Genomic DNA, 25641 nt, shown 5'->3' on the forward strand with positions numbered 1-25641 from the left:
TAGGTAGTAAACCTATGTTCTTGTTGTATTTGTATTGTATATGTGCACTAGAAGCTTCAGCACCAAAAAAAAAAATCGCAATAAAACTCTTTCTGATTCTGATGATGAATCAAAACCAGAAGCTAATAGCAAACACATTTGAAGCAGATATGAATGTGCTGACCTTATAGAGAATGGTAAAGGCTTCTGGATCTAATATGTAAACATCTCCATTCTCTGTGCCAATTACTAGGCAGCTAACCGCATCCTCATCTGCCATGTTCTTCTTCAAAGTCCCTATACAGGTAATGACCGTCTGAGACAAAAAAAGAGACAAAAGCCATGTTAGTGCAATTGTTTTTGTTCGTCTATGTGTGAGTGACTGCATGTATGCATTCCAATATTGGCACCTGTCTACGTATAGGCTGTTCTTTGTGAAGATGAACAAAATTCTCCATTTCTTGTGGCTCAAGCATGAGGAACCTGAGAAAAAAAACACTTGGGGTTACTTGACTGTAACCCTGTTCCCTGATAAAGCGGAACGAGATGCTGCATAAGCTTATGCAAATGGGGATGTCTTTGACATAACCAGCTGTGAAAATAGTGTGAAAACACGTCAATGAAATTGACCCGGGAGGTATTTATAGCCTCGGCTGGTGACGTCATAGGCGCACCTGCTGCACGAGGCTATAAATAGATGAGCTTCAGCTGGAGCAAACCAGCTCTTCTTTGTTTGAAGACCAGTCCTGAAGCATCATCAGCACGGCCTAGCAATGCAGCATCTCGTTCCGCTTTATCAGGGAACAGGGTTACAGTCAAGTAACCCCAAGTGTTCCCTTTCAAAAGCTACACTCAATGCTGCATAAGCTTATGCAAATGGGAACGAGAATACCCACGCCGCCGTGCTTGATGGTGCCTGGACCCCTTACGGTTGTGTAGGTGTGCACAAGAACGCAAGAAGCCTCAGGCATTAGCCTGTGATGTTGACTCAAGGACATGAGAGCCCGGAGTGGCATGAGCATCCAAGCTATAAAGTCTTAAGAATGTGTGCGGAGAGGACCAACCTGCCGCATCACAAACACTTTGTAAGGGAGCACCCCTTGCTAACGCAGTAGAAGAGGCGACTCCCCTGGTGGAGTGAGCCCTCAATCCTATAGGTGAAGCTTGACCGCGCACCTCATAGGCAAGAGCAGTAGCATCCCTGACCCAATGTGACATTGTTTGATGGTGGCAGAACCTCTGTTACGGCCCCCATGGCAAACAAACAGTTGCTCTGACTTAAGCCACTGGCTAGTGCGGTGGACGTAGGCCTGAAGAGCATGGACTGGACACAGTCTATGAAGTTTCTCCTGATCCGGCGTTGTGAACGGCAGAGGGCAGAAGGTTTCAAGAGTGACAGGATGTACAGTCGACAAAGGAACCTTAGGCAGGTAGTCAGGGTGGGGATGCAAAATCACTTTCACCAAACCTGGGGCAAAGTCTAAGCAGGATGGCGATATTGACAGAGCCTGCATGTCCCCAATTCTTTTCAGAGAAGTTATAGCCATAAGAAAAACCATCTTTAGAGTCAGAAGTTCGTCAGACTAGAGGTTCAAAGGGGGTCTCAACCAGACCCTCGAGGGCTAAAACTAAGTCCCATGAAGGGATCTTGGCTCTTAATGGAGGCCACAACTGCCTGGCACAACAAAGTGAGCAGGCAGAAGATGCCTCCCAAGCGGCACCCCCTCCACCAGGGCATGGCAAGCCAAAAGAGCGGCCACATAAACCCTGAGAGTGGAGGGGCAAGCTAATGTTTCAAAGGGGGTCTCAACCAGACCCTCGAGGACTAAAGCTAAGTCCCATGAAGGGATCTTGGTTCTAACAGGTGGCCTCAACCGCCTACCCCACGAATGAAGCGAGCGAGTAGAGGATGTCTCCCGAGCGGCACCCCATCCACCAAGGCGTGGCAAGCCGAAAGAGCGGCCACATGAACCCTGAGAGTGGAGGGGCAGGTGCCTGATGACAACTTTTCTTGCAGAAAATCCAGAACTGAAGTTACCTGGCAGTTGACTGAATCTACATTGTGTCGTACACCACCTTTCAAAGACACCCCATTTATTAGCATAAACTTTCCGAGTGGAGGAAGCTCTAGCACTTAGGATGGTCTCAATAACTGCAGGCGAAAGCCCCGTGTCCCTCAGTTGGTGCCCTTCAGGGGCCAAACATGAAGGTTTCACAGGTCGGGCCTGGAATGGAATATCGTGCCCTCTGCCTGAGACAGAAGGTCCCTCCTCGCCGGAATCGCCCAAGGCGAGCCGTTGAGGAGAGACACTATCTCCGAGAACCAAACCCTGTTCGACCAACGCAGCGCTATCGATAAGAAGCAAGACCCTTGTTGGCGAACCCCGGCTAGAACTCCCAGGAGCAGAGCGACTGGAAGGAGGGCATACAGACGCATTTTGGGCCATGTATGAACCATCACATCCAGACCCAGCGGGGCTGGGTGACAGAGAGAAGCAGGGACATTGCGCTGTCTGAGAAGAGGCGAAGAGGTCCACTCCCTGTGGTCAGCTCTGTAAAATCTGATCCAGATCTGCTTGACTACTTCTGGGTGGAGTTTCCACCCCCCCATCTGTAACTCTGTCTGGACAGTAAATCTGCTCCCACATTCAACCGCCCTTGAATGTACACTGCTCGAGTGACAGGAACTTGTTCTGAGCCCAGAGAAAAATCTGTCTCGCTATTCTGATAGCGTGAGCACAGACCCCCCTGGTGATTATATATGAGATATTTAGCTGTACTGTCCACCCGCACTAGGACATGACAGCCCCTCAATTGGGGGAGAAAGTATTTCAGGGCCAGAAATACAGCCGTCAACTCGAGGCAGTTGATGTGCCAACTGAGTTGATGACCCTCCCATTCCCGTTGGGCTGGACGACCACTTAAGGCCGCACCCCAGCCCGTCAGGGAAGCGTCCGTCGTTAGCAACTTGCGACGACAAGGTACGCCTAGAGTGGGACCCAAGGCAAAAACCGGGGTCTGAACCACATAGTTAGTGTACGAAGCCACATGGCGCGCCACTTTATTTGCCTGAGGATTGGCCCAAAGTCCTCTGGCTTTGAGCCACAACTGAAACGGTCTTATGTGCAACAACCCCAAAGGGAAACCCGTGGATGCTGATGCCATTAGACCTAACACTCTGGTGCTGATGATCAGTAAGATCTTGGTCTAGCCTGACTTTGCTCAGGGAATACTGAATGGTCTTGATTCAAGCCACCTTGGTGACCAAAAACCGAACAAACCCTAGATAAGTCGTTCTCTGGGCAGGAGAAAGAACACTTTTCTTGGTGTTGAGTCTCAACCCTAGAGAAACTAGATGAGCTAACACACTGTGTTGAAGCACCATCTCATGTGATTGTGCTAATTTTAGCAATCGCCTCTGTAATTAAAAATTTGAATGCCCCGGAATCCCAATGGAGCCGGTAATACATCCATACATTTCGTATACGTGCGGTTACAAGGCTAGCCGAATGGAAGACCCGAAATTGGTAAGCTTTTGCCCCCAAGAGCGAAACTCAGGAACTTCCTGTGTTGTGGCAGTCTTTATATGCGAATACATGCGTCCTTCGGATCAATCGTGCCGAATCCAATCACAATGTTGAATATGCGACACGACCGCCTTCACTGTAACATCTTAACCTTGAGTACTTTAACTGCTTCACGGTTTAAGACTCGAAGATCTAAGATTGGACACCCCCCCACCCTACTGGGGACCAGGAAGTAACTGCTGTCACTTGTGACAGTACGAACGTCAACTCCGCCTTCACGGAAGTGGAGACCACGCCGTTCAACACGGAGGACGACAAATAAATTAGTTTACTAATTTTACTGTGCTTAACACCCATGCAGAAACGCCTGGCAGAAGTTCACAAGCTGCTTGAGACTCTGAGAGTGACAATTTTAACACTTCCTGTTGAGGGGATGTTAGACGTTCTATGTCCTGGATGATAGCAGGATTTAAACACTGAACGTCTAACATTTCACTGGAAACCACTGCCCCCCCGAATCACCAGAGGCGGCGGGGATGGAGTGGTTTTGAGGATAACGGGGTGGGGCAAGCAAATGTTTGACATGCCCTGTCCCGTGGGGGCAGACTGGGCACCAGACCACCGGACTTCTTATATTGATGACAGTCCCGAGGTCTGCCCTGAGAGGTTGTTGAGGATGACGAGCCGGTCTCCAGTCTTTACGAGGGAGAGCGTGACTCGCCACACTCTGCTTATTACCCCCCTAAATCTTGAAGGACCGAAGAGAGGTTATGTGGCTGACAGCCCCTCCCCTTGAGTGCATTGAGGAAGAAACTGAGTGAACACTTCCTCATGTTTCTTCCACTCCTTTAAATCTGGCCACTACAAAGTTAACTGAGTCACCAAATGAACCACTCAAATCCTTCAGAAGGTCAGCCTGATATGCCTGCAAGACAGCCATTGTGAGCAGCGCAGCACCAGCCTGTCCCCTTATATTTATAATTCTTATATAAATCATATACAATATATATTATATATATATATATTCCATATAAAATAATATACAATATATAATTCATACATATATAAGCTTTGCCCACGACAGCCGACGTTTATTTTCTACATGGCTTCGTGGGGAGGTATGTCTCTTTAATGAAAATGCAGACCCAGGCGAGAGATAGCTCGTGAGCGTCTCCCACCTGGGGTATTCTCACATATCCACGCGATTTCGCACCCATGATAGTCGAAAATGTCGACGTCAAGGGTACAAAAACACGTTTAGTAAATGTTTTTTCTAGACAGAAACCTCAAGCTCATTGCGTTCGGGGATCTCTCATTCACAGTACCAGACAAACTGCCCTGGCCACCGCGCGAACAACCACCTCGATAAATTCCTCGTCTATCATGTGAGGAACGATCGCAGGCAGCTGCTCGAGGTCCGCGGACCCAGAGATTCATCATCATTCCCCGCGCGAGCCGAAGAAACGCCGGAGCGCGCTTCGGGATCACGCGGGGAAACATGCATTTGTTGAGCGAGCAAGCGAAAGGGACGGACCCGTCTCTTGCTCGTCAACAAACCCATTCGAGAGCTCCGAAAACTGGTGCGGACTGAAAGTAGCCCAGACGAGCATAAAGCATACTAACTGTAAAGGCTTGCAATGCTCGCACTCGTCTGACTCAATGCAGCGACCGCATGCTCTTCCCCAAACACACACAGCAATAAACGTGCACATCCAGTTCTATTTGAAAGAGAACATGGATATACAGCGTTTTACTCTGCTGACTCGTTTCCAACTGATTAGATTTAACTAGAACTCTTTCCACTAATGTTTCTTTGTAACAGAGATGAGAAAGAGAGAGAAAAATCTGCACACTGCCATGTTGAAAACTAACTCCTAACAAAGATCTCAAGTTGAGTCTTGAAAGAGAGAGAGAGATTTTTCTTTTCTTTTTTTTTCAGAGACTTTGTAACACACCATAACACAGAGTTGGTCTGAAAACAAAAAGACCTGGTTTGCTCCAGCTGAAGCTCATCTATTTATAGCCTCGTGCAGCAGGTGCGCCTATGACGTCACCAGCCGAGGCTATAAATACCTCCCGGGTCAATTTCATTGACGTGTTTTCACACTATTTTCACAGCTGGTTATGTCAAAGACATCTCCATTTGCATAAGCTTATGCAGCATTGAGTGTAGCTTTTGAAAGGGAACAAGACCTTTCTTGTCACACGACCTTTCACACACGAAAGGCAATTAATTAATAAATACAAAAATAATATCTCAGCTGCATTGATCCTTTATGCTTTTTCTGCATGTTGGTTGTACCATATGACCATAAGGTTTATATATTACATTTTATATTCAATAAATCTTTTTTTGTATAAAGATTTATTTCGAGGCAACCAATTGACCCTTTTCACATTTCTGGGTTTCTCAGAAGCGGAAGTCGTCATGGTTGGGTAAACTACTATAGCGATGAATAAGAGACTACATTAAATACATTTTTTGTGTTCCCATTTGCTCAAATAGCAAAAGAAAAACTCCAAAATAGTGTTTTTACAACTTTCAAAAGAGGAAAAAAATAGAGAGATTGATAACGGCAGTCAGAAGAGAAAAAGATATCAATTTGACTGTCACTCCCACAGCCTCTGTATTAGAAACACCCTCACAGCAGCATTAACTTGTTTTTGTAATTTAATAAGGTAATACAAAGTATAGTGTTGAAATGTACATACATAAAAAAAAATAAGAATAAGAATAAGATAAGAATTGTAGCATATGTTATTTATAATATAGGCCTATATACACTATAATAGAATTAATATACTATAACAATACGCTTAATAAGGTAATAATATAAACAGATATAATATTGGAACCGTTTTTACCGTAGTGATCTGACAGAGAGTGGAACTTCAGCTTTGTCCCTGTTCAAGAGAAAATAATACAATTACCTACAATACTGTAACTGTAAATACACATGTATTGTATCAGGCTGTATTCTACAACAGTGGTTCTTTACTTAACCTAATTGCTAAAAAATTATAAAACCAAGCAAATTTATTTCACAAAAATGGTTGACACACAAGTACCATCTCACTTTACTTAACATATGAATATGACATATTAACGTAAGAATATGACTAATAATGATGAATAAACAGTATAAGGAAAGGCTATTAAATAGTAGTAAAATAAATAGTTACATTAGTTTTTGTTAATACAATAAAGTTAGTAAGTCACCACAGTCATTTAAAAATATACAAAATAACTCAAAGTTGACATTAAATGGGTCATGAAATCAACTTTCCCTTGAGCTTTTGATATATAAAAGGTCATGGTAATATAAGAATATAAGTTTCAGAGCTGAAAGTCAAAGAAAAGCTTTTATAGACACCAGGCCCAGCAAACGATCGATTTCAGAATATGCCTCACCTTGACGTCATTGTGTGATGAAACACTGCCTCAACAAAAAAAGAATAACGCCTACTTCATCACTGCCTGTTTAGCCCCGCCCACCAATTCACACATTTAACATAGGCCAGAGGGGTAAAGAAGATCGAGGTACCAAGCAATAAACATGCCGTTGAGGATTACAAAATATTGTGCAGTGATTGGGTTCAACAGTAATGCAACATGTAAGTAACGGTGTTCATTCTAATGCCTGATCTGAAATGTGATGATTCATGTACAGTCAGATGTTCTTTGTCTGTGTGTCAGTAAATCAGACCAGTGACTAAACATCAACTTGCGTTGCTTCTCTTAGTAGGATGAAAATAATCTGTTATTTAACAGTGATTCAATTCTACAAAGAAAGCGATCAAAGAAAGCTCCCTTTGCAATCATTGGAGCAGTGCGCGCTGGAGCTGCCAATCAAACAGGAGAGTTTATCAGTGACTCCCGTTTTATTCAATGAATCTCTTAACTATATCACGTTTGCACTGTTAGTGACGATGAAAGCATTCGTTAGTGTACAGAAACTGAGTTGCAATGACGAGATCACTGCTTTCATGCGCTCAGCATGTGTGTGATCGGCTACAATGATCATCATCACTGCAACCTTTCATGCCACAATCTTAACATACTGCCATAGATCTAAATGTGATGCAACACTTTTCACGATTAGTTAACCATGAGAGCGGTTATAGTAAAAACGAGCTAAAAGAGAGAGTTTCAAATGGAAAGATGTTAGCCAATCACAGCAGTGGGCGTTTACACTGAAGTCTCACAGCAGACACGTCCCTCAAAACGGAGCGTTCAGAGCAGAAGGTTAAAATCAGGGTCGGAAAAATGCCTTTTATTTATAAATTATGACACATTTTGATGTAAAAAGCATTCTAACATTATAAGTGCACCCCAGGAAACTTCATAAAACAACGCAGTTCATGACCCTTTTAAGTGGTATTATGGGGTTCTGGAAACAACAGTTACGCAATACTACAAATACACAATACAAATGTTGGAGTCGGACAAGTTTGAAGGAAGAGATAAAAGGAAGAAGAAAAGAAGAAGCTGAGAAAGTCCAAAGTCTCTCAATCTTTACATAGTATGTGGATGTTAGGCAAACTGTTTTTGTTTCCAGTTACTGAGGAGTGCCAGCAAAACAGGTCTTGCAAATTGCATCGTCTGAAAAGGGACCCTAGCCCTTTAGTAAGATACAGAAAAATAAAATTGTGATATAGAAAAAAATAGTACATTTCCACATTAACATGAACTGTTAATGAAGCATTTTGACACTGATCCTGATTAATAGAATGAGCATGCATGTCCTTTCCAGTTAACACACAAAGTTACGTACTAATTGACAACATAACTACGACGTTGCCTGCTCGTATTTTATTTTGCTCTTTATACAGCTCTGGAAAAAATTAAGAGACCACTTAACATTGATTTCTGAACTTGGAGTAGTCTTTTAATTTTTTCCAGAGCTGGATATACACTCACCTAAAGGATTATTAGGAACACCATACTAATACTGTGTTTGACCCCCTTTCGCCTTCAGAACTGCCTTAATTCTACGATTGGCCCATATTGATAGGATAGCATCTTGCAGCTGATGGAGATTTGTGGGAGGCACATCCAGGGCACGAAGCTCCCGTTCCACCACATCCCAAAGATGCTCTATTGGGTTGAGATCTGGTGACTGTGGGGGCCATTTTAGTACAGTGAACTCATTGTCATGTTCAAGAAACCAATTTGAAATGATTCGAGCTTTGTGACATGGTGCATTATCCTGCTGGAAGTAGCCATCAGAGGATGGGTACATGGTGGTCATAAAGGGATGGACATGGTCAGAAACAATGCTCAGGTATGCCGTGGCATTTAAACGATGCCCAATTGGCACTAAGGGGCCTAAAGTGTGCCAAGAAAACATCCCCCACACCATTATACCACCACCACCAGCCTGCACAGTGGTAACAAGGCATGATGGATCCATGTTCTCATTCTGTTTACGCCAAATTCTGACTCTACCATCTGAATGTCTCAACAGAAATTAAGACTCATCAGACCAGGCAACATTTTTCCAGTCTACAACTGTCCAATTTTGGTGAGCTCGTGCAAATTGTAGCCTCTTTTTCCTATTTGTAGTGGAGATGAGTGGTACCCGGTGGGGTCTTCTGCTGTTGTAGCCCATCCGCCTCAAGGTTGTGCGTGTTGTGGCTTCACAAATGCTTTGCTGCATACCTCGGTTGTAACGAGTGGTTATTTCAGTCAAAGTTGCTCTTCTATCAGCTTGAATCAGTCGGCCCATTCTCCTCTGACCTCTAGCATCAACAAGGCATTTTCGCCCACAGGACTGCTGCATTCTAGATGTTTTTCCCTTTTCACACCATTCTTTGTAAACCCTAGAAATGGTTGTGCGTGAAAATTCCAGTAACTAAGCAGATTGTGAAATACTCAGACCGGCCCGTCTGGCACCAACAACCATGCCACGCTCAAAATTGCTAAAATCACCTTTCTTTCCCATTCTGACATTCAGTTTGGAGTTCAAGAGATTGTCTTGAGCAGGACCACACCCCTGAATGCATTGAAGCAACTGCCATGTGATTGGTTGATTATATAATTGCATTAATGAGAAATTGAACAGGTGTTCCTAATAATCCTTTAGGTGAGTGTATATGATGTAATATACAGCGGGCGCATTTGCGCATGCAATTGAAGAGTGAGTGTACGGTGACGCATTGCTGCCACATACATATTATTTTTTCCACTCAATTATGTCGTAATAACGAGATCTTATGTTGTTAAAACAACATATATTTTCTCCTAATAAGGACATGTGTTGTGTTGTATAGTGATGTGTACAAAAATATGCCTGTATCCACATTAGAGAATTTATATAGTCTATGTGCCTTTGTCACACTTCCATGTTTAAAAAGCAGAAGCAAGCTCAGCGTAAAATAGGCTCATCCGCTGCCTGTATCAGTGGTAGTGCCCATAGTATGAAATTGTTGTAATTTATTGATGTAGCCAGTAGCAGTGGCGGATCTAGAAAATTTTACATGGGGGGGGCAAAGGGGTGGCAAGAGGTCTTGGCAGGGTGGCAGGGGTAGACGGTACATGGAAATCCCTATATGTGAATTGCTTTAACAAAACAAACACAAAACCACTTTTAAACTACAGTACTTATTGTTTAATCATGATCTTACACACTACAAAGTTTTTTAATTCACAACAGGAATAAGCCCAGTGTTCAAACAAAACAAAACAGTATACTACTGTATACTTCAGCTACCTTCTTCAACTACTCTTGCCTGCAAAAGTCAATATGTGAAAACCTCTGGTTTTGTATTACATTACACTGTAGGGCCATAGCTAATAAGTAGCCTATATAACAAATATAAAATCAGAAAGACTTATCACATGCACACACCAGTTATGTTTAGACTACTTAATCCTATTGTATTTATTTCCCCAGTTGTAACCTGGTTTCATTGCTGTGATATCTGAGAGGAATTGGATTTAATAGGACTGCTTAACTAAATCAAATGTAAAAAAAATAATAATAATAATTGCATCACAATAAGTGTATTGTGATTGTCACTAACATTTTAGTAACAACTGAATTTTTTTGGGTTTAGTGACAACATGTTACAGTGTTTACATGGTACAATTTCTGGTAAGCTACACTTTTTTGCTATTTTAATTAAATTAAATTATTGTGATTTGATTTAATATTGACTCATTTGGTTAACTATTAGGCACACAAGATGTACCTAATCTCAAGAAAAAACAACTCACCTAATGCTGTAAACATACAGAGAGCCCTATCAGCTGGCAGTGTTATTTAAGGTTTAAAATAACTCAAATCACATATAATGCGTTTTTTTTATTATAATAACTTTATTTAATGATATAAATAAAAATATAATAAATATGTAATATGGTACACTACACATATTTAGCAAAATACTCTCTATAGCTCTTTTTTTCCAGCCAACTAATGTGCTATAGCAGGGGTGTCCAATCCTGCTCCTGGAGGGCCACTGTCCTGCAGAGTTTAGCTCCAACCACAATTAAAACACACTTGAACCAGCTAATCAAAGTCTTACTAGGCATACTAGAAACTTCCAGGCAGGTGTGTTGAGGCAAGTTGGAGATAAAATCTGCAGGACAGTGGCCCTCCAGGACCGAGTTTGGACAGCCCTGTGCTATAGCCTATTATGGTCATTAAATGGCTTTCCTGAGGTAAATGTTATGTGACAAAATTGTTCTCCAGTTGTTTTATTGACCCCTTTGTTAGATTGATTGGTCGCTATTATGTATGAGGAATATACATTTAGGTAAGTTGTAGGCTACTGTTTCTTTCAACATTGTTCATTCGTGTTTATTTACTATTAGCTAGTAGAGATGATCGGTCCACGTGCAGCTAGGGATCTGTCACATAACAATTACAAGCGCCAAAACGGCATTTATTGTTTGAATTTCGTAATAAAAGTACGGAGCCCCTAAAGGGACGTGGTGGTGGAAAAAAATTAGGATGGGAGGATATTTTTTTTCCAAATCGTTTGCGTTCCCTCGCAAAACTTTTGCGTTCCCCCGAGAAACTTTGCGTTCCCTCGCAAAGATATTTGCGTTCCCCCGAGAAACTTTGCGTTCCCACGCAAAAGTTTTGCGTTCCCTCGCAAAGATATTTGCGTTCCCTCGCAAAAGTTTTGCGTTCCCTCGCAAAAGTTTTGCGTTCCCTCGCAAAGATATTTGCGTTCCCACGCAAAACTTTGCGTTCCCTCGCAAAGATATTTGCGTTCCCTCGCAAAGATAGATGTCCCACGGGCCGTTTCAAACAGCTCAGTAGGCTACGTTAACAATATTGTATCCATTAATGGAGCGGTTAGAGTTATTTTGAACTTGGGCTTAAGTATAAATAATACAGTCAGTGCTTCGGAGTTCAGTAGTTGGGTATACACAGATTTTAACTTCCCGGATCAATAACTCGTGAGCTAAAAACGTTCAAAACACAAATGACACCTTTAACGTAGACAACGAGCTGCAACATCATTTTCCTCAAAACGAGCCTTAATATATGAGAGACAAGTAAAAAGGGACCGTCTGCAAAACCCGAAAGGCGTTACTAAAAAATAGGCAATAACAATCAATGCTCTCCTACTACAATATACTAATACAGTAGGCTATACAGTGTAATGCCATCAAAATTAGTAAGCAATTATCATACAAAAGCTATGGAACTTACAACTACTGTATTTTAGCTGGGTACCAACATCATTTGTGTAAAGAATAGGCTATGGCTATGTGCTATTACTTTTATTATTTTTATGTGCTATTGCCAAACTAAGCGTTGTAGTACTATAACCAGCAGGAGAGCTGATGTGTGAACTGAATTTGGTGACAGTAGGCTACAGTACAGTGCATTTCAGTGAAGTTTGCTGAACATTTTTCCTAATAAAATAATCCTAACAATTATGCAAAAGCAAATTTTATCAAACTAAGTGTTTTTATCAAACTAAGTGACCATTGATGTGTAAACTGAATTTGGAGACACAGTGTGTAACATTGAAGTTATGACTTGTAGTAGGCTATACGCTTTTCGGGTTTTGCACTTTGCAGACAGTCCCTTCGGACTTGTCTCTCAGCCGCCTGCTCATATAGACCCAATTAATTTATATTATAAGGCTTGTTTTGAGGAAAAATAGGTTGCAGCTTGTTGTCTACGTTAAAGAGACATTGTGTTTTAACAACGTTTAGCTCACCGAACTCATTGAGCACTCGCCTAGGCTATAGCCTAAGTCCAAGTTCAAAATAACTCTAACCGCTCATTTAATGGATACAATATTGTTAACGTAGCCTACTGAGCTGTTTGAAACGGCCCGTGGGACATCTATCTTTGCGAGGGAACGCAAATATCTTTGCGAGGGAACGCAAAGTTTTGCGTGGGAACGCAAATATCTTTGCGAGGGAACGCAAATATCTTTGCGAGGGAACGCAAAACTTTTGCGTGGGAACGCAAAGTTTCTCGGGGGAACGCAAATATCTTTGCGAGGGAACGCAAAGTTTCTCGGGGGAACGCAAAAGTTTTGCGAGGGAACGCAAACGATTTGGAAAAAAAATATCCTCCCATCCTAATTTTTTTGCACCACCACGTCCCTTTAGGGGCTCCGTATAAAAGTGACAGAATCTGAGAGCTGAGATTTTTTTATATAAGTAACGTAACCTGCTCTGTCTAGTCTGTCGGTCTCCGTGTCCTCTTTGCTTCGCGATTTTTCTGTGCGTGAAAAAATGTATGTGCGGCGTGAGAGCGTGTCAATTGCGTGTGTCTCGCGGTGAATGCGTGAGAGTTGGCAGTTATGGATACAATATTTTTTATTAAGCTGTTCTTGTCTTTATTAAAATCAAAATTAGGCTAATCAAAGGGAAGAGTGCTCTTACGAATCACAACCGCTGATTTTGGCTAACGTAATAGACTCGCTGTTTTTGCTGATGCTGAATCCTCTTTAACATACAATACATTCATTACAAATGTACGGAGCCCCTAAAGGGACGTGGTGGTGGAAAAAAATTAGGATGGGAGGATATTTTTTTTCCAAATCGTTTGCGTTCCCTCGCAAAACTTTTGCGTTCCCCCGAGAAACTTTGCGTTCCCTCGCAAAGATATTTGCGTTCCCCCGAGAAACTTTGCGTTCCCACGCAAAAGTTTTGCGTTCCCTCGCAAAGATATTTGCGTTCCCTCGCAAAAGTTTTGCGTTCCCTCGCAAAGATATTTGCGTTCCCACGCAAAACTTTGCGTTCCCTCGCAAAGATATTTGCGTTCCCTCGCAAAGATAGATGTCCCACGGGCCGTTTCAAACAGCTCAGTAGGCTACGTTAACAATATTGTATCCATTAAATGAGCGGTTAGAGTTATTTTGAACTTGGACTTAGGCTATAGCCTAGGCGAGTGCTCAATGAGTTCGGTGAGCTAAACGTTGTTAAAACACAATGTCTCTTTAACGTAGACAACAAGCTGCAACCTATTTTTCCTCAAAACGAGCCTTATAATATAAATTAATTGGGTCTATATGAGCAGGCGGCTGAGAGACAAGTCCGAAGGGACTGTCTGCAAAGTGCAAAACCCGAAAAGCGTATAGCCTACTACAAGTCATAACTTCAATGTTACACACTGTGTCTCCAAATTCAGTTTACACATCAATGGTCACTTAGTTTGATAAAAACACTTATTTTGATAAAATTTGCTTTTGCATAATTGTTAGGATTATTTTATTAGGAAAAATGTTCAGCAAACTTCACTGAAATGTACTGTAGCCTACTGCCACCAAATTCAGTTCACACATCACGCTCTCCTTCTGGTTATACTACAACGCTTAGTTTGGCAATAGCACATAAAAATAATAAAAGTAATAGCACATAGCCATAGGCCTATTCTTTACACAAATGATGTTGGTACCCAGCTAAAATACAGTAGTTGCAAGTTCCATAGCTTTTGTATGATAATTGCTTACTAATTTTGATGGCATTACACTGTATAGCCTACTGTATTAGTATATTGTAGTAGGAGAGCATTGATTGTTATTGCCTATTTTTTAGTAACGCCTTTCGGGTTTTGCACTTTGCAGACGGTCCCTTTTTACTTGTCTCTCATATATTAAGGCTCGTTTTGAGGAAAATTATGTTGCAGCTCGTTGTCTACGTTAAAGGTGTCATTTGTGTTTTGAACGTTTTTAGCTCACGAGTTATTGATCCGGGAAGTTAAAATCTGTGTATACCCAACTACTGAACTCCGAAGCACTGACTGTATTATTTATACTTAAGCCCAAGTTCAAAATAACTCTAACCGCTCCATTAATGGATACAATATTGTTAACGTAGCCTACTGAGCTGTTTGAAATGGCCCGTGGGACATCTATCTTTGCGAGGGAACGCAAATATCTTTGCGAGGGAACGCAAAGTTTTGCGTGGGAACGCAAATATCTTTGCGAGGGAACGCAAAACTTTTGCGAGGGAACGCAAATATCTTTGCGAGGGAACGCAAAACTTTTGCGTGGGAACGCAAAGTTTCTCGGGGGAACGCAAATATCTTTGCGAGGGAACGCAAAGTTTCTCGGGGGAACGCAAAAGTTTTGCGAGGGAACGCAAACGATTTGGAAAAAAAAATATCCTCCCATCCTAATTTTTTTCCACCACCACGTCCCTTTAGGGGCTCCGTACAAATGTAATTTTAAGTTAAACGTGTGTTTAAACTACACCTGGGGAAACTCACTTCACCTTCAGGGGCTCTGGGACAGCTCAGTCTCTCCAGTTGGTTTGTAGGGCCACCGCACCGCAGCAGACTCGCTGTGTGTGAGCCAGACTGAGCGAATGCCGCTCTGCACGTTTGAATCAGGGACGTAGCTAAGTATTTGAGGGGCGGGGGGAGGGGTATTTTATGTATTTTAATTTTAATATATTTAAAATAAAAAAAAAATACTTTTACTTTTTACTTTAAAAAAAACGGTTTAATTTTGGTAAATGTATTGGACATACTGGCGGGTTGTTTTTACAAGTAGCCTACAGTTTTTGGATCATCAAAGTTAGGGGGGCAGCTGGGGGGGCAAGGCTCTAGAGTGGGGGGGCACCTGCCCCCCCTTGCCCCCCTTTAGATCCGCCCATGGCCAGTAGCCTACAGTTAACGGATAGCCATGGGTAACAGGTGCCATGGACCGCTCATGATTAGCCTCAGTGGCATAACTTTAACCTAGTAATGACGGACCCCGGTGCAGCCACAAATATTACAACTATCTATAATAGGCCTACTGTAATTAAGACATATAATCAAGAAATGTATTAACAACAGAAAGACGCTATAGTTTCAGCCTTACTCAAAGGCAGCGGAAACATGGTCAATGGGTTCGTTACGCACGTCAATCCATTCCAGACGATCTTGGTTTGCTTAAGTAGAAGTAAAAGTACTTGTCTAAAAATGTACTCAAGTAAAAGTAAAAAGTAGTTCATTTAAAATGTACTCAGAGTAAAAGTTCTTTTTAAGAGTTACTTTTTTTAGATTTTCACGATATAAAAACATCAGTTTCACAGCCTCACGGTATTAATTATTTAATAAATAAACTGTATTATTAAATTATGGTTATTATTATCACCAGTTAAAATGGCATTAAATTAATGAAAACTGATTTTTTTTTTTTAACAAATGCTTTATTATAACAAACTTGAAACCATTTTCTTTTTTAATTAAAATTTCAATAAAACATGTCTAATGAACTAAATAAATTATTATGAATTCGATTAACAACTTTAAGAATAATAGAGTCCTAAGACATTTTTCTTTTTATGATTTAATACCAATACATTACCAAAACGGTGGTAATCAAATACTTATCCTTTAATTTTTGGGGCAAAGCGCTGCTGTTTTACTAAATTAAACCATGGATTTACAAATATATTCTTAAATAATGTTTAAATTATGTAATATTATTATTGTTGTTATTATTATTTTGACAAGTATTCTATAGGCCTACAATAGTAAAATATTTCTGTCACAATTTCATCTAGTTAAACCATTTATTTTGACAGGTTTTAGTGAGGACCCATTTCAGGGAAGATCTGTTTCAGAGTGTATTTAATAATGGCTTTTAATCAAATAAAATGATGAAAGTGTTCATTAGGGGGTCTCAGATCAGCTCTGGAAATGTTCATACTGTATGTTCATGCCCAAATATGTTTTTTGAGACGTTAAACACCACGAGCATCGCGTAGGCTACTTAAGTAAGTTATGTAGGCTAGTAGATGAAACGGCGCTGCTCATTCACACAGAGACAGAACAAGCAGATCATATATTCATATAGCAGTGTTTTGAGCTTTAATATTCACAGACCATGTCGCGATTTGTCTATTGTACAGCTCTACTGTCGATGTATTCATTAATCCATCAGTTTGCGTGTTTTACGTGACATCTGTGTTATACTGTAGGTAATTCCGGGATTCCCTCTGCTTCACAGAAAACATTCGGCCTTAAGCTATAAACATACCTTTATCTGCACAGAGGGATGGCGTTCCCGAACATGTTCTATGTGTTCCCTTCTTTGTATCAACATTTTTTTGCTAATTTGATATCCTCCAGGACAACACCCGGCTATTTTTTGTCTATATCCAAAGTTTTTCCATACTATCCAGGGGTTCACAACGGCGTTTCGCTTTCAGCTGGGTCTGACGTCTGTCTTGTCCGTCCGTCTCCATCTTTTTGTGATTTGTGCGTGTTCGTTCTCCTGTCTTCAATTCAATTGCAGTCGTTACAGTAACGCGAGTAAATGTAATTCGTTACTTTCCACCTCTGCCTTTTACCCATGGCTATCTGTTAAAGGGTTAGTTCACCCAAAAATGAAAATTCTGTCATTAATTACTTACCCTCATGTCGTTCGACACCCGTAAGACCTCCGTTCATCTTCGGAACACAAATGAAGATATTTTAGTTGAAATCTGAAGGCTCTGAAAGGCCTCCATTGGCACAATGCACGGTACACTCTCAAGACCCTTAAAAGGTACTAAAGACGTCGTCACAAAGTCCATCTCACTACAGTGGTTCTACAAACTTTATGGAGGGACGAGAATAGTTTTTGTGCGCAAAAAAACCCTAAATAACGACTTATATAGTAATGACGATTTCAAAACACGGCATCATGAAGCTTCGAAGCGTTATGAATCAGTGAGTCGATTCAGCAGTTTGGATCGCCAAATTTCAGCAGTTTGGCGGTTTGACACGCGATCCGAATCATGATTCGACTCACTGATTGATAACGAAGCTTCATGATGCCGTGTTTTGAAATCGTCGTCACTATACAAGTCGTTATTTAGGGTTTTTTTGCGCACAAAAACTATTCTCGTCACTCCATAAAGTTTGTAGAACCACTGTAGTGAGATGGACTTTGTAACGACGTCTTTAGTACCTTTTAAGGGTCTTGAGAGTGTAAAGTGCATTGTGCCAATGGAGGCCTTTCAGAGCCATCAGATTTCAACTAAAATATCTTCATTTGTGTTCTGAAGATGAACGGAGGTCTTACGGGTGTCGAACGACATGAGGGTAAGTAATTAATGACAGAATTTTCATTTTTGGGTGAACTAACCCTTTAAGAACAAGCCTGTAGTGCCCCTGTCAGAAACTGAAGCCTCCGCGCCTCTATCGCCCCCCCGGTGGCCGGTCCCAGTATAGCTCATAAACTCCACCTCTCCATGTATTAGAATGGACGCGAGACACACTAAACAATTCAATTACACTTCAAATAATTGTTTCCAAAGATGGTTTCTGTCATTTTAGGCAGTTTTTCTCACAATGATTTCATTTCAAGTGTTCGTTTTTTTAAATAAGTTTAGTTTTAGTTAGTTATTTGATGCTATAAAAACGGGCGGGGGGGGGGGGGGGGGTGACGTCATGATAGACAGCTGAGATTGACGGCTTCTCTGAGTGAAGTTGTCACTAAGGCACTAACGGACCTTTTTCGGGATTATTGGGAGGAGATTGGAGCTTTAGCTTTCATTTCTACATTTGCATAACTGTTTACTTCATACCATCATAATGAATTGTTCTGCATCTGTGAGAGTGTGGGCGGGCTTTTGATAATCTCTATTGCCTCTACTTCCTGCTCTCTACTGCGCAACTCCGGTCCCGAGATCGCTACTGCACAGACTCGGTCCCAAGATGTCAGCGCCGTGTACAGGCCTACGAAAGCTTCAACTCTGGTCAGTGGAAGTCAATGAAGTCGCGTTGTCCATATTTTTTTACGCTCTATGGTTAAGAACTGTAGGCTACATCAATAAATTACTCCAATTTCGTACTATGGGCACTGCCACTGATACAGGCAGCGGATGAGCCTATTTTACGCTGAGCTTGCTTCTGCTTTTTAAACATGGAAGTGTAACAAAGGCACATAGGCTATATAAATTCTCTAATGTGGATACAGGCATATTTTTGTACACATCACTATACGACACAACATGTCCTTATGAGGAGAAAATATATGTTGTTTTAACGAGAAAAATATGTTGTTTTAAATACATAACATCTCGTTATTATGACATAATGGAGTGGAAAAAAGTATATGTATGTGGCAGCAATGTGTCACCGTATGAGTGCTACGAGTACAGTTTAACATCTGACACGACAGTTAAATAAACGTTAGAATAATGACACGGACATATAACCTGACAACAAACATGCGCTTTTTCTCAGGCTTTAAGTCTTAACTTAAGCTGCATCTGACAGAAGAGTCAACAGCTTTCACGCATGTCTTTCAAAATAAAAGTGTTTCTCAACCCATCAGATGAGAAACAAGGCTCTAGAAGTCATTACAACTGCAGTCCACTGGGTCTAAAACACTAAATATATACTGTAACTCACCTTAGTCCTTCTAACATCTCTTTAAGGGTCATTGGATCAATCATGTCCTAAGAGTCAAAACACAACCAGTTATCATTACAGTAAAATGAAATTAGTGTAAAAAAATAACAGCCTCACACATGACATGATGTAGGGTGTAACCCCAGCGTCCTGGCCAAATTCCCTACATTGGCCCTCATCAATCATGGCTTTCTAATAAACACCATCCTGCACACTGATAGTGGTTGAGGAGAGAGACAGACAGACATACATACAGGGCTTGACATTAATTTGTGTGGCTAGTGATTTTCTAAAGTTACTGGCCACTCAGCCTTTTCACTGGCCACAATTTTGGCATCGATACAATGGGAAAACCTGCCTTAGAGATATTTTTAATATTATCTCATAAAGTGACAGCAGCCTAATATACTATACCGGCTGCCAAATTAAGACCTGACACACTGATCCATTATACTGTTTTATATAGCCAAAATACTTGGCTTTATGTGGGCGCACTTTGGATGCAATCATAAAATCTGCGAGAATGAGTGAAGTTAAGCGCAATACACACAATCCCATGCCAAAATTCAAGCTCTGTAACACCAACAATATTCATCCGGAGTAGGGCTGGGCGATATGGAGCAAAAAATATATCTCGATATATTTTGCTATATCTCGATATACGATATATATCTCGATATCTTTACAGGAAAAATAATCCCCCAAAAACTACTGCAAAAACAAATATGCCAAATACCACATAGTCTTTTTTTTATTGAAGTGCAAAGAGGTAGGCAGTTCATGTAGGAACAAAGTAGGGATGCAACAATACAGTAAGTCCACGGTTCAATACATACCTCGTTTTTTTTTACCACGGTTTTCGGTTCGGTTCTGATGGCCAGTCGCATCAGATTTTTGCTATTCTATTCTTAGCCGAACAGCAAGAGCTTAAGGAGGAAAAAATACTATTTTTTTTATTGCAATACTCTTTCTTTATTTTACTTAAAAGACTTGAAAAACCTTACTTAAACTTAAAACTTTACTTTTAAAAAACCTTGTACACATTCCTAGTGTACTGTAAAATATAAAATAAATATATATTTATAAAGATTTACACTGGCAGCTCAGAGCTGTACAGCAGCATTTAAGTATGAAATTGAATTGATAAATGTAAAAATAAAACACTACATAGACTTCCCTATAAAATATACATTGATTCTTATTAGAGCTACTGTATTAGTTTTTCAGTCAAGAGCCGTGAGTGATTTTGTCAACATTAGAGTGAGTAAATAATGACATCATTTTAGAGTGAACTGTCCCTTTAAGGACAAGCGGCAGCGTGTTCACTGGCTGCCCTGCTGTCAATTTAAGACTTTCACGCATCTAATATACAGACACACGCCAATTTTACTTTCACTTTAGACATAACCGACTGTGTTTATGTTAACCATGTGTGTATTTGACAGTATTAGCGCAGTAAGATTTAGTCCAGTAATCACTTGTTTGACAGGCTTTTAGTGCGCGCGCTCGGGAAAGCGCATGGTGCCCTACGCGCAAGGCTTTAAAACGCATGCAAATAATGAATTTTCTTTCAAAAATAAAACAACTCAAATAAAGGGCATAGTAAGTAACCTTCTCCAGCAAGCAAGCCGCTCTCTCTCCGTAGTGTACAGTCGCGGGAGTTCTTGTCTCGCAAAGTAATGCCGCCTAGGTAAACTGTATCTTGGATCAAGTGTTTGAGAACCAACTGTCGGCATTCATGGCAGTAGACATATGTCTGCTGTTCGTCCGACGCCTTAAAACCGAAGTATCTCCATATAATGGAGCCAGTTGTTTTTAAGACGAGTTCTGTAGCCTCCGAGCTGGTTGCGGACGCCGCCGTGACAACACACGAGGGGAGGGGGAACAAAAGCAAGGAGGCGGGGGGCGAGCGAGCGGGGGCGAGCACGGCACAGAGAAGGCAAACAAGAAAAGTGGCGGAATCAGAATCAAATATAAACAATATATCGATATATACGATATGTCAAAATCCATATCGTGTTTAAAAAATATCTCGATATATTTTAAATATCGAGATATCGCCCACCCCTAATCCGGAGCAAATTAAATGAGTGAGGGGAGGCGGGTTTGTGTGTCAACTCATTGTCGGAGAGATGAGAGAGCAAGAAAGCACGGCTGGTATCATGTATCTCTTCTGCGGGAAATTAATATGGGAACCGTTTCCGATATTTCTGTATCGATATGTATCAGAAAAAATATCGATATTTTTTGACAACACTACATTGCACTCAGTTTATTATTTCAGATGCCTATTTAAAAGACTATAATTTAAAAAAATATGTTATATAAAATTCAACCCACCAAAGTGGCTAGTAGGAGTGACTGCGTTACACGCCACTGCTGAAATTTTAAATGTTAATATCAAACCCTGCATACATACAAACACACATACCATTCATTCATTGAGCGAGTTGAATGTGTGATATGAACAGCTCACCTCCCTGGCCTGACTCCAGACGTCCTGCTCCAAAGGGTTCACCTCCAGACTTGGCAGCGTGAACTTGAAGTAGGGCCTCAGGTTCTTGTAGACGTAGATGAAGGGACCAGAGGCTACAGCGATGGCTGGTGTTCGTGGCTCATGCAGGTCCATGAGGAAGGAGACCAGGCCAGTGGGCAAGTCCAGCAGGGTGCTCTCACTCAACAAACCAGTGCCACGGTACACCTTTAGCTTCATGTTACACACTCCCGTGCCAAGATCACCCACCACCAGCTGGTACACAGATTATTTACACTCTTTATTACCAGTCTCAATGATGGATTATTGCCATTGCATAAAAAGGTCACTCATTGTAAAAAAAAAACTTTGCGCTTTAGAATACTTTTATATTTATTAAGGAAATATGATTATAAAATAATATACTTATTGAATTAATGTTTTCATAACTTTAATTGAATGTTATTTACAATTAAATCAAAATGTATTACAGTTTAAATTTATATTAAATGCAATTAATTGAAATTAAGAGTGCTTTTATGACCTACTTAAGTAGAACTTAAGTACATATTTATGTGTAATTTCACAATTATGTCTATTGTCTTTGAAATATGGTTAAAATGTATTGTCAAATGTACTGAAAAGCATTTATGGCAAACTAAAATAGACTTTAATGTCATTTCTATTAAAACTCCATTAAAATGTATTTTTATCATATATTTGTAATGATAAAGTTGCAATTTAGAACATTTAAAATGTATTAACATTATATTTTAAATGTAATAATATATTCTACTTTAAATTTAAGGTACACTTAAGTGGCCTTTTATTTAATTAACATTGTTTCTGCAAGTACAGGTATACTTATGTGTTTAAATATATTTGTAATTACACATTTGTAAAGATGAATTTGCAATTTAGTACATTTAAAATATATTAACTAGGGGTGTAACGATTTGTTTTAACAACGATTCGATTCGTATCACGATTTGAGGTTGTCGATACGATTCAAGGACGATTTTGGTTAATTTAGAACGATACGATCCGAAACGATTCAGTGACCTGAAATCGATTCAGTAACTTTTTAGCCAAAAATTGTGTGACTGAAATAAATATCTGGATACTGGTCAGTGCAGGTGAAGTTTCCTAGATTCCTGTTGTTTCTTGTAAGGGGATCAGGTATCAATTAATTATGGATATAAACAAACAAGTAAACAACAATTAATGGCAAATGCATTCAAATTTTATTTGAATAAAGTGCAACCAACAGTTTAGTTTGAATTAACAGGAAGTTAACCTTTTCTACTCTCATTTTCAATATTCAATACATTTTCAATAAAAGCACAGTAAGTGCAACCAACATTTCAACAGTAGGTTAACCTGCTACTTCTGCTTTTGTTATCCAACATAATAATATTACAATATTAATATCAAAAATAAAGTGCAACTAACTTCTCTTCAGGTTTAATTAATAGTAGGTGTACCTGTTACTTTTGCTGTTGTTTTTCAACATTAAAATAATACAAATACAATATTAATATCAAAAATAAAGTGCAACCAACATTTCTTCAGTTTGAATAAACTGGCTGAACCTGCTACTACTCTCAGTTTAATAAACAAACAATATTTAACAAAAGATAAAATGTAACCAACTACTCTTCAATGACTCTACATATTTCTTTTTCAAAAATATCAACATGATCTGACCGCAGAACACTTCTCTGTGCGTTCACTATATCACCAGCAGTACTAAAACTCGCTCTGCTGGCACACTGGTCCCAGGAATGCACAGGTAACATTTAGCAAGGGTTGAAAGTACAGGTAACACGTTACTAACTTAGCTCTTTCTCCTGGTGACTTGATAATTTCTCGCTGGTTGGCTTCTCCTCTGCCATCCGCCATGCTATGTTTTGTTTTCTTAGCGCTGCTGCTGGTGCGTGCGTTGCGATGATGTCACAGATAGGCAGACTGAATCGAGTAACGTTTAACGCCTTTATCATTAAAAGTGCTAAGAAAAAACATCCATTTAAAGTCTGACGTGCTTAAATCCAATGCGTTATTTCCTATGATCGATACAATCGATTGATTACCTTTTAAAACGATGTTAGATCGATATATGTCGTCCGGAAGGCCAACTTGCCGAGCACAGATCGATGTAGTTAGATCGTAGGAAAATAAATCGATACATCGATGTAGTAGATGAATCGTTACACCCCTAATATTAACTTTAAACGTAATAACACAGTACCATTATATCATAGTCAAGTACTTTACATGCACTTCTTTAAAGCACAACAAAAGATTATTAAAACAATTTGTTTAAATGTACCTTAAAGTAATACTTTTATTATTTTATTAATATTATTACAAGGGTCACTTTTTAGAAGTTTACTTAAGTGCATTATATTATGAAAGGGTAACACTTTACAAAAAGGTTTCATTTGTTAACATTAGTTAACTACATTAGTTAACATGAACTAACAATGAAAAATATTTCTAAAGCATTTATTAAATTCAGTTAATGTTAATCTCAACATTTACTAATACATGATTCAAATCAGGTTTCATTTGTTAACATTAGTTAACTACATTAGTTAACATGAACTAACAATGAAAAATATTTCTAAAGCATTTATTAATCTCAGTTAATGTTAATCTCAACATTTACTAATACATGATTCAAATCAAAAGTTGTATCTGTTAACAATAGTTAATCAGCCTAAACTAGCAAGAACTAATGAACAGTTGTACTTTTTTAATTAATTAATGTTAACAAAGATTAATAAGTACTGTAATTTATTGCTTATTGTTAGTTAAGATTAGTTAATGAATTAACTAACCTTAACTAATGAAACCTTATTGTAAAGTGTTAACCATGAAGGTATACTTTCGCTAGGTACACTTACATGGCCTTTTATTTTATTAACATTATATTATCTGTATGTTTTTTTTAAAAAACATATACTTTTAAAGGTGCAATTTAGAGAAATACTGAAGTGGATCAGGTTGAGCACCACAATACACTCGTAGCCAATCAGCATTTTGGGGGGAAATTTAAAGACTGTAGAAAGAGAGATGGCTGAGACTGACATTACAAAAGAGAAAAGGTCACAGGAATATCACTGGAAAAAGAAGGGTTACGATCAGGCAAGAGCTTCAGGACCCGTGTTAATATTAGAAAAGCTTTACACTGCTGGAGAGACCTAAGGCCTGAAAACAGACGCAGAGGTAGCGTTTTCTGCTCCATATGTGAGTAACTTTAGTTTTGCTATGTTTCACAGAACCAAGAAATTCTAATGTGAGCTATAGTAACTAGGGATGCACCGAAATGAAAATTCTTGGCCGAAACCGAAAACCGAAAAAGAGGAAACCAAGGCCGAAAGCCGAAAACCGAAACACCGAAAGAAATTATGCCAATTATTAGTACCATTGCATTTATGGCTATGACTGTGTACTAACTTTACTAAAATCAAGGCATTGCAGTTGCATACATTAATATTAAAGTTTCAAAGAATAAATCAATTACAAGTTATGCCAATATTTATTTAGCACATTGCAACAATGCACAGTATAAAATAAAATTCAAACTAAAATGTTTAACTTGACCCCACTCATTTGTACATTAAATAATAATGTACAGGCCTACAGAAAGGTTTTAAAATGAAATGTTCTCTCATAAAAACAAAGTGCATTTAGTTCTAGTGCATTTAAAATTTTTCTCTGTAGGAATACTACAAGAAAGTGCTTTCAGAACAAGTGTAACTGCTTAAAGATACAACTATTTTCTCTGTAGGCCTTTAACATAATAGTGTATCAAAGCAAAGACTGCCATAGCCCATATGTTAAC

General features: G+C 39.7%; 1 protein-coding gene across 2 annotated transcripts in view; it reads right to left on the bottom strand.

The window, feature by feature from the left end:
* Window positions 1–25641, bottom strand: part of bbs1 (Bardet-Biedl syndrome 1) — a 36804-nt gene that overhangs the window by 6819 nt on the left and 4344 nt on the right. For both annotated transcript variants that reach the window (XM_079834394.1, XM_079834395.1), the window contains exons 4-8: window positions 21798–22070; window positions 19322–19368; window positions 6372–6410; window positions 390–462; window positions 164–295 (exon numbers count right to left, since the gene is read on the bottom strand). In XM_079834394.1, coding sequence (XP_079690520.1) covers window positions 164–295; window positions 390–462; window positions 6372–6410; window positions 19322–19368; window positions 21798–22070 — 564 coding nt within the window. The remainder of the gene's footprint in view (window positions 1–163; window positions 296–389; window positions 463–6371; window positions 6411–19321; window positions 19369–21797; window positions 22071–25641) is intronic.

This window comes from Gobio gobio, assembly GCF_949357685.1.
Source record: "Gobio gobio genome assembly, chromosome: 14".
NCBI lineage: Eukaryota > Metazoa > Chordata > Actinopteri > Cypriniformes > Gobionidae > Gobio > Gobio gobio.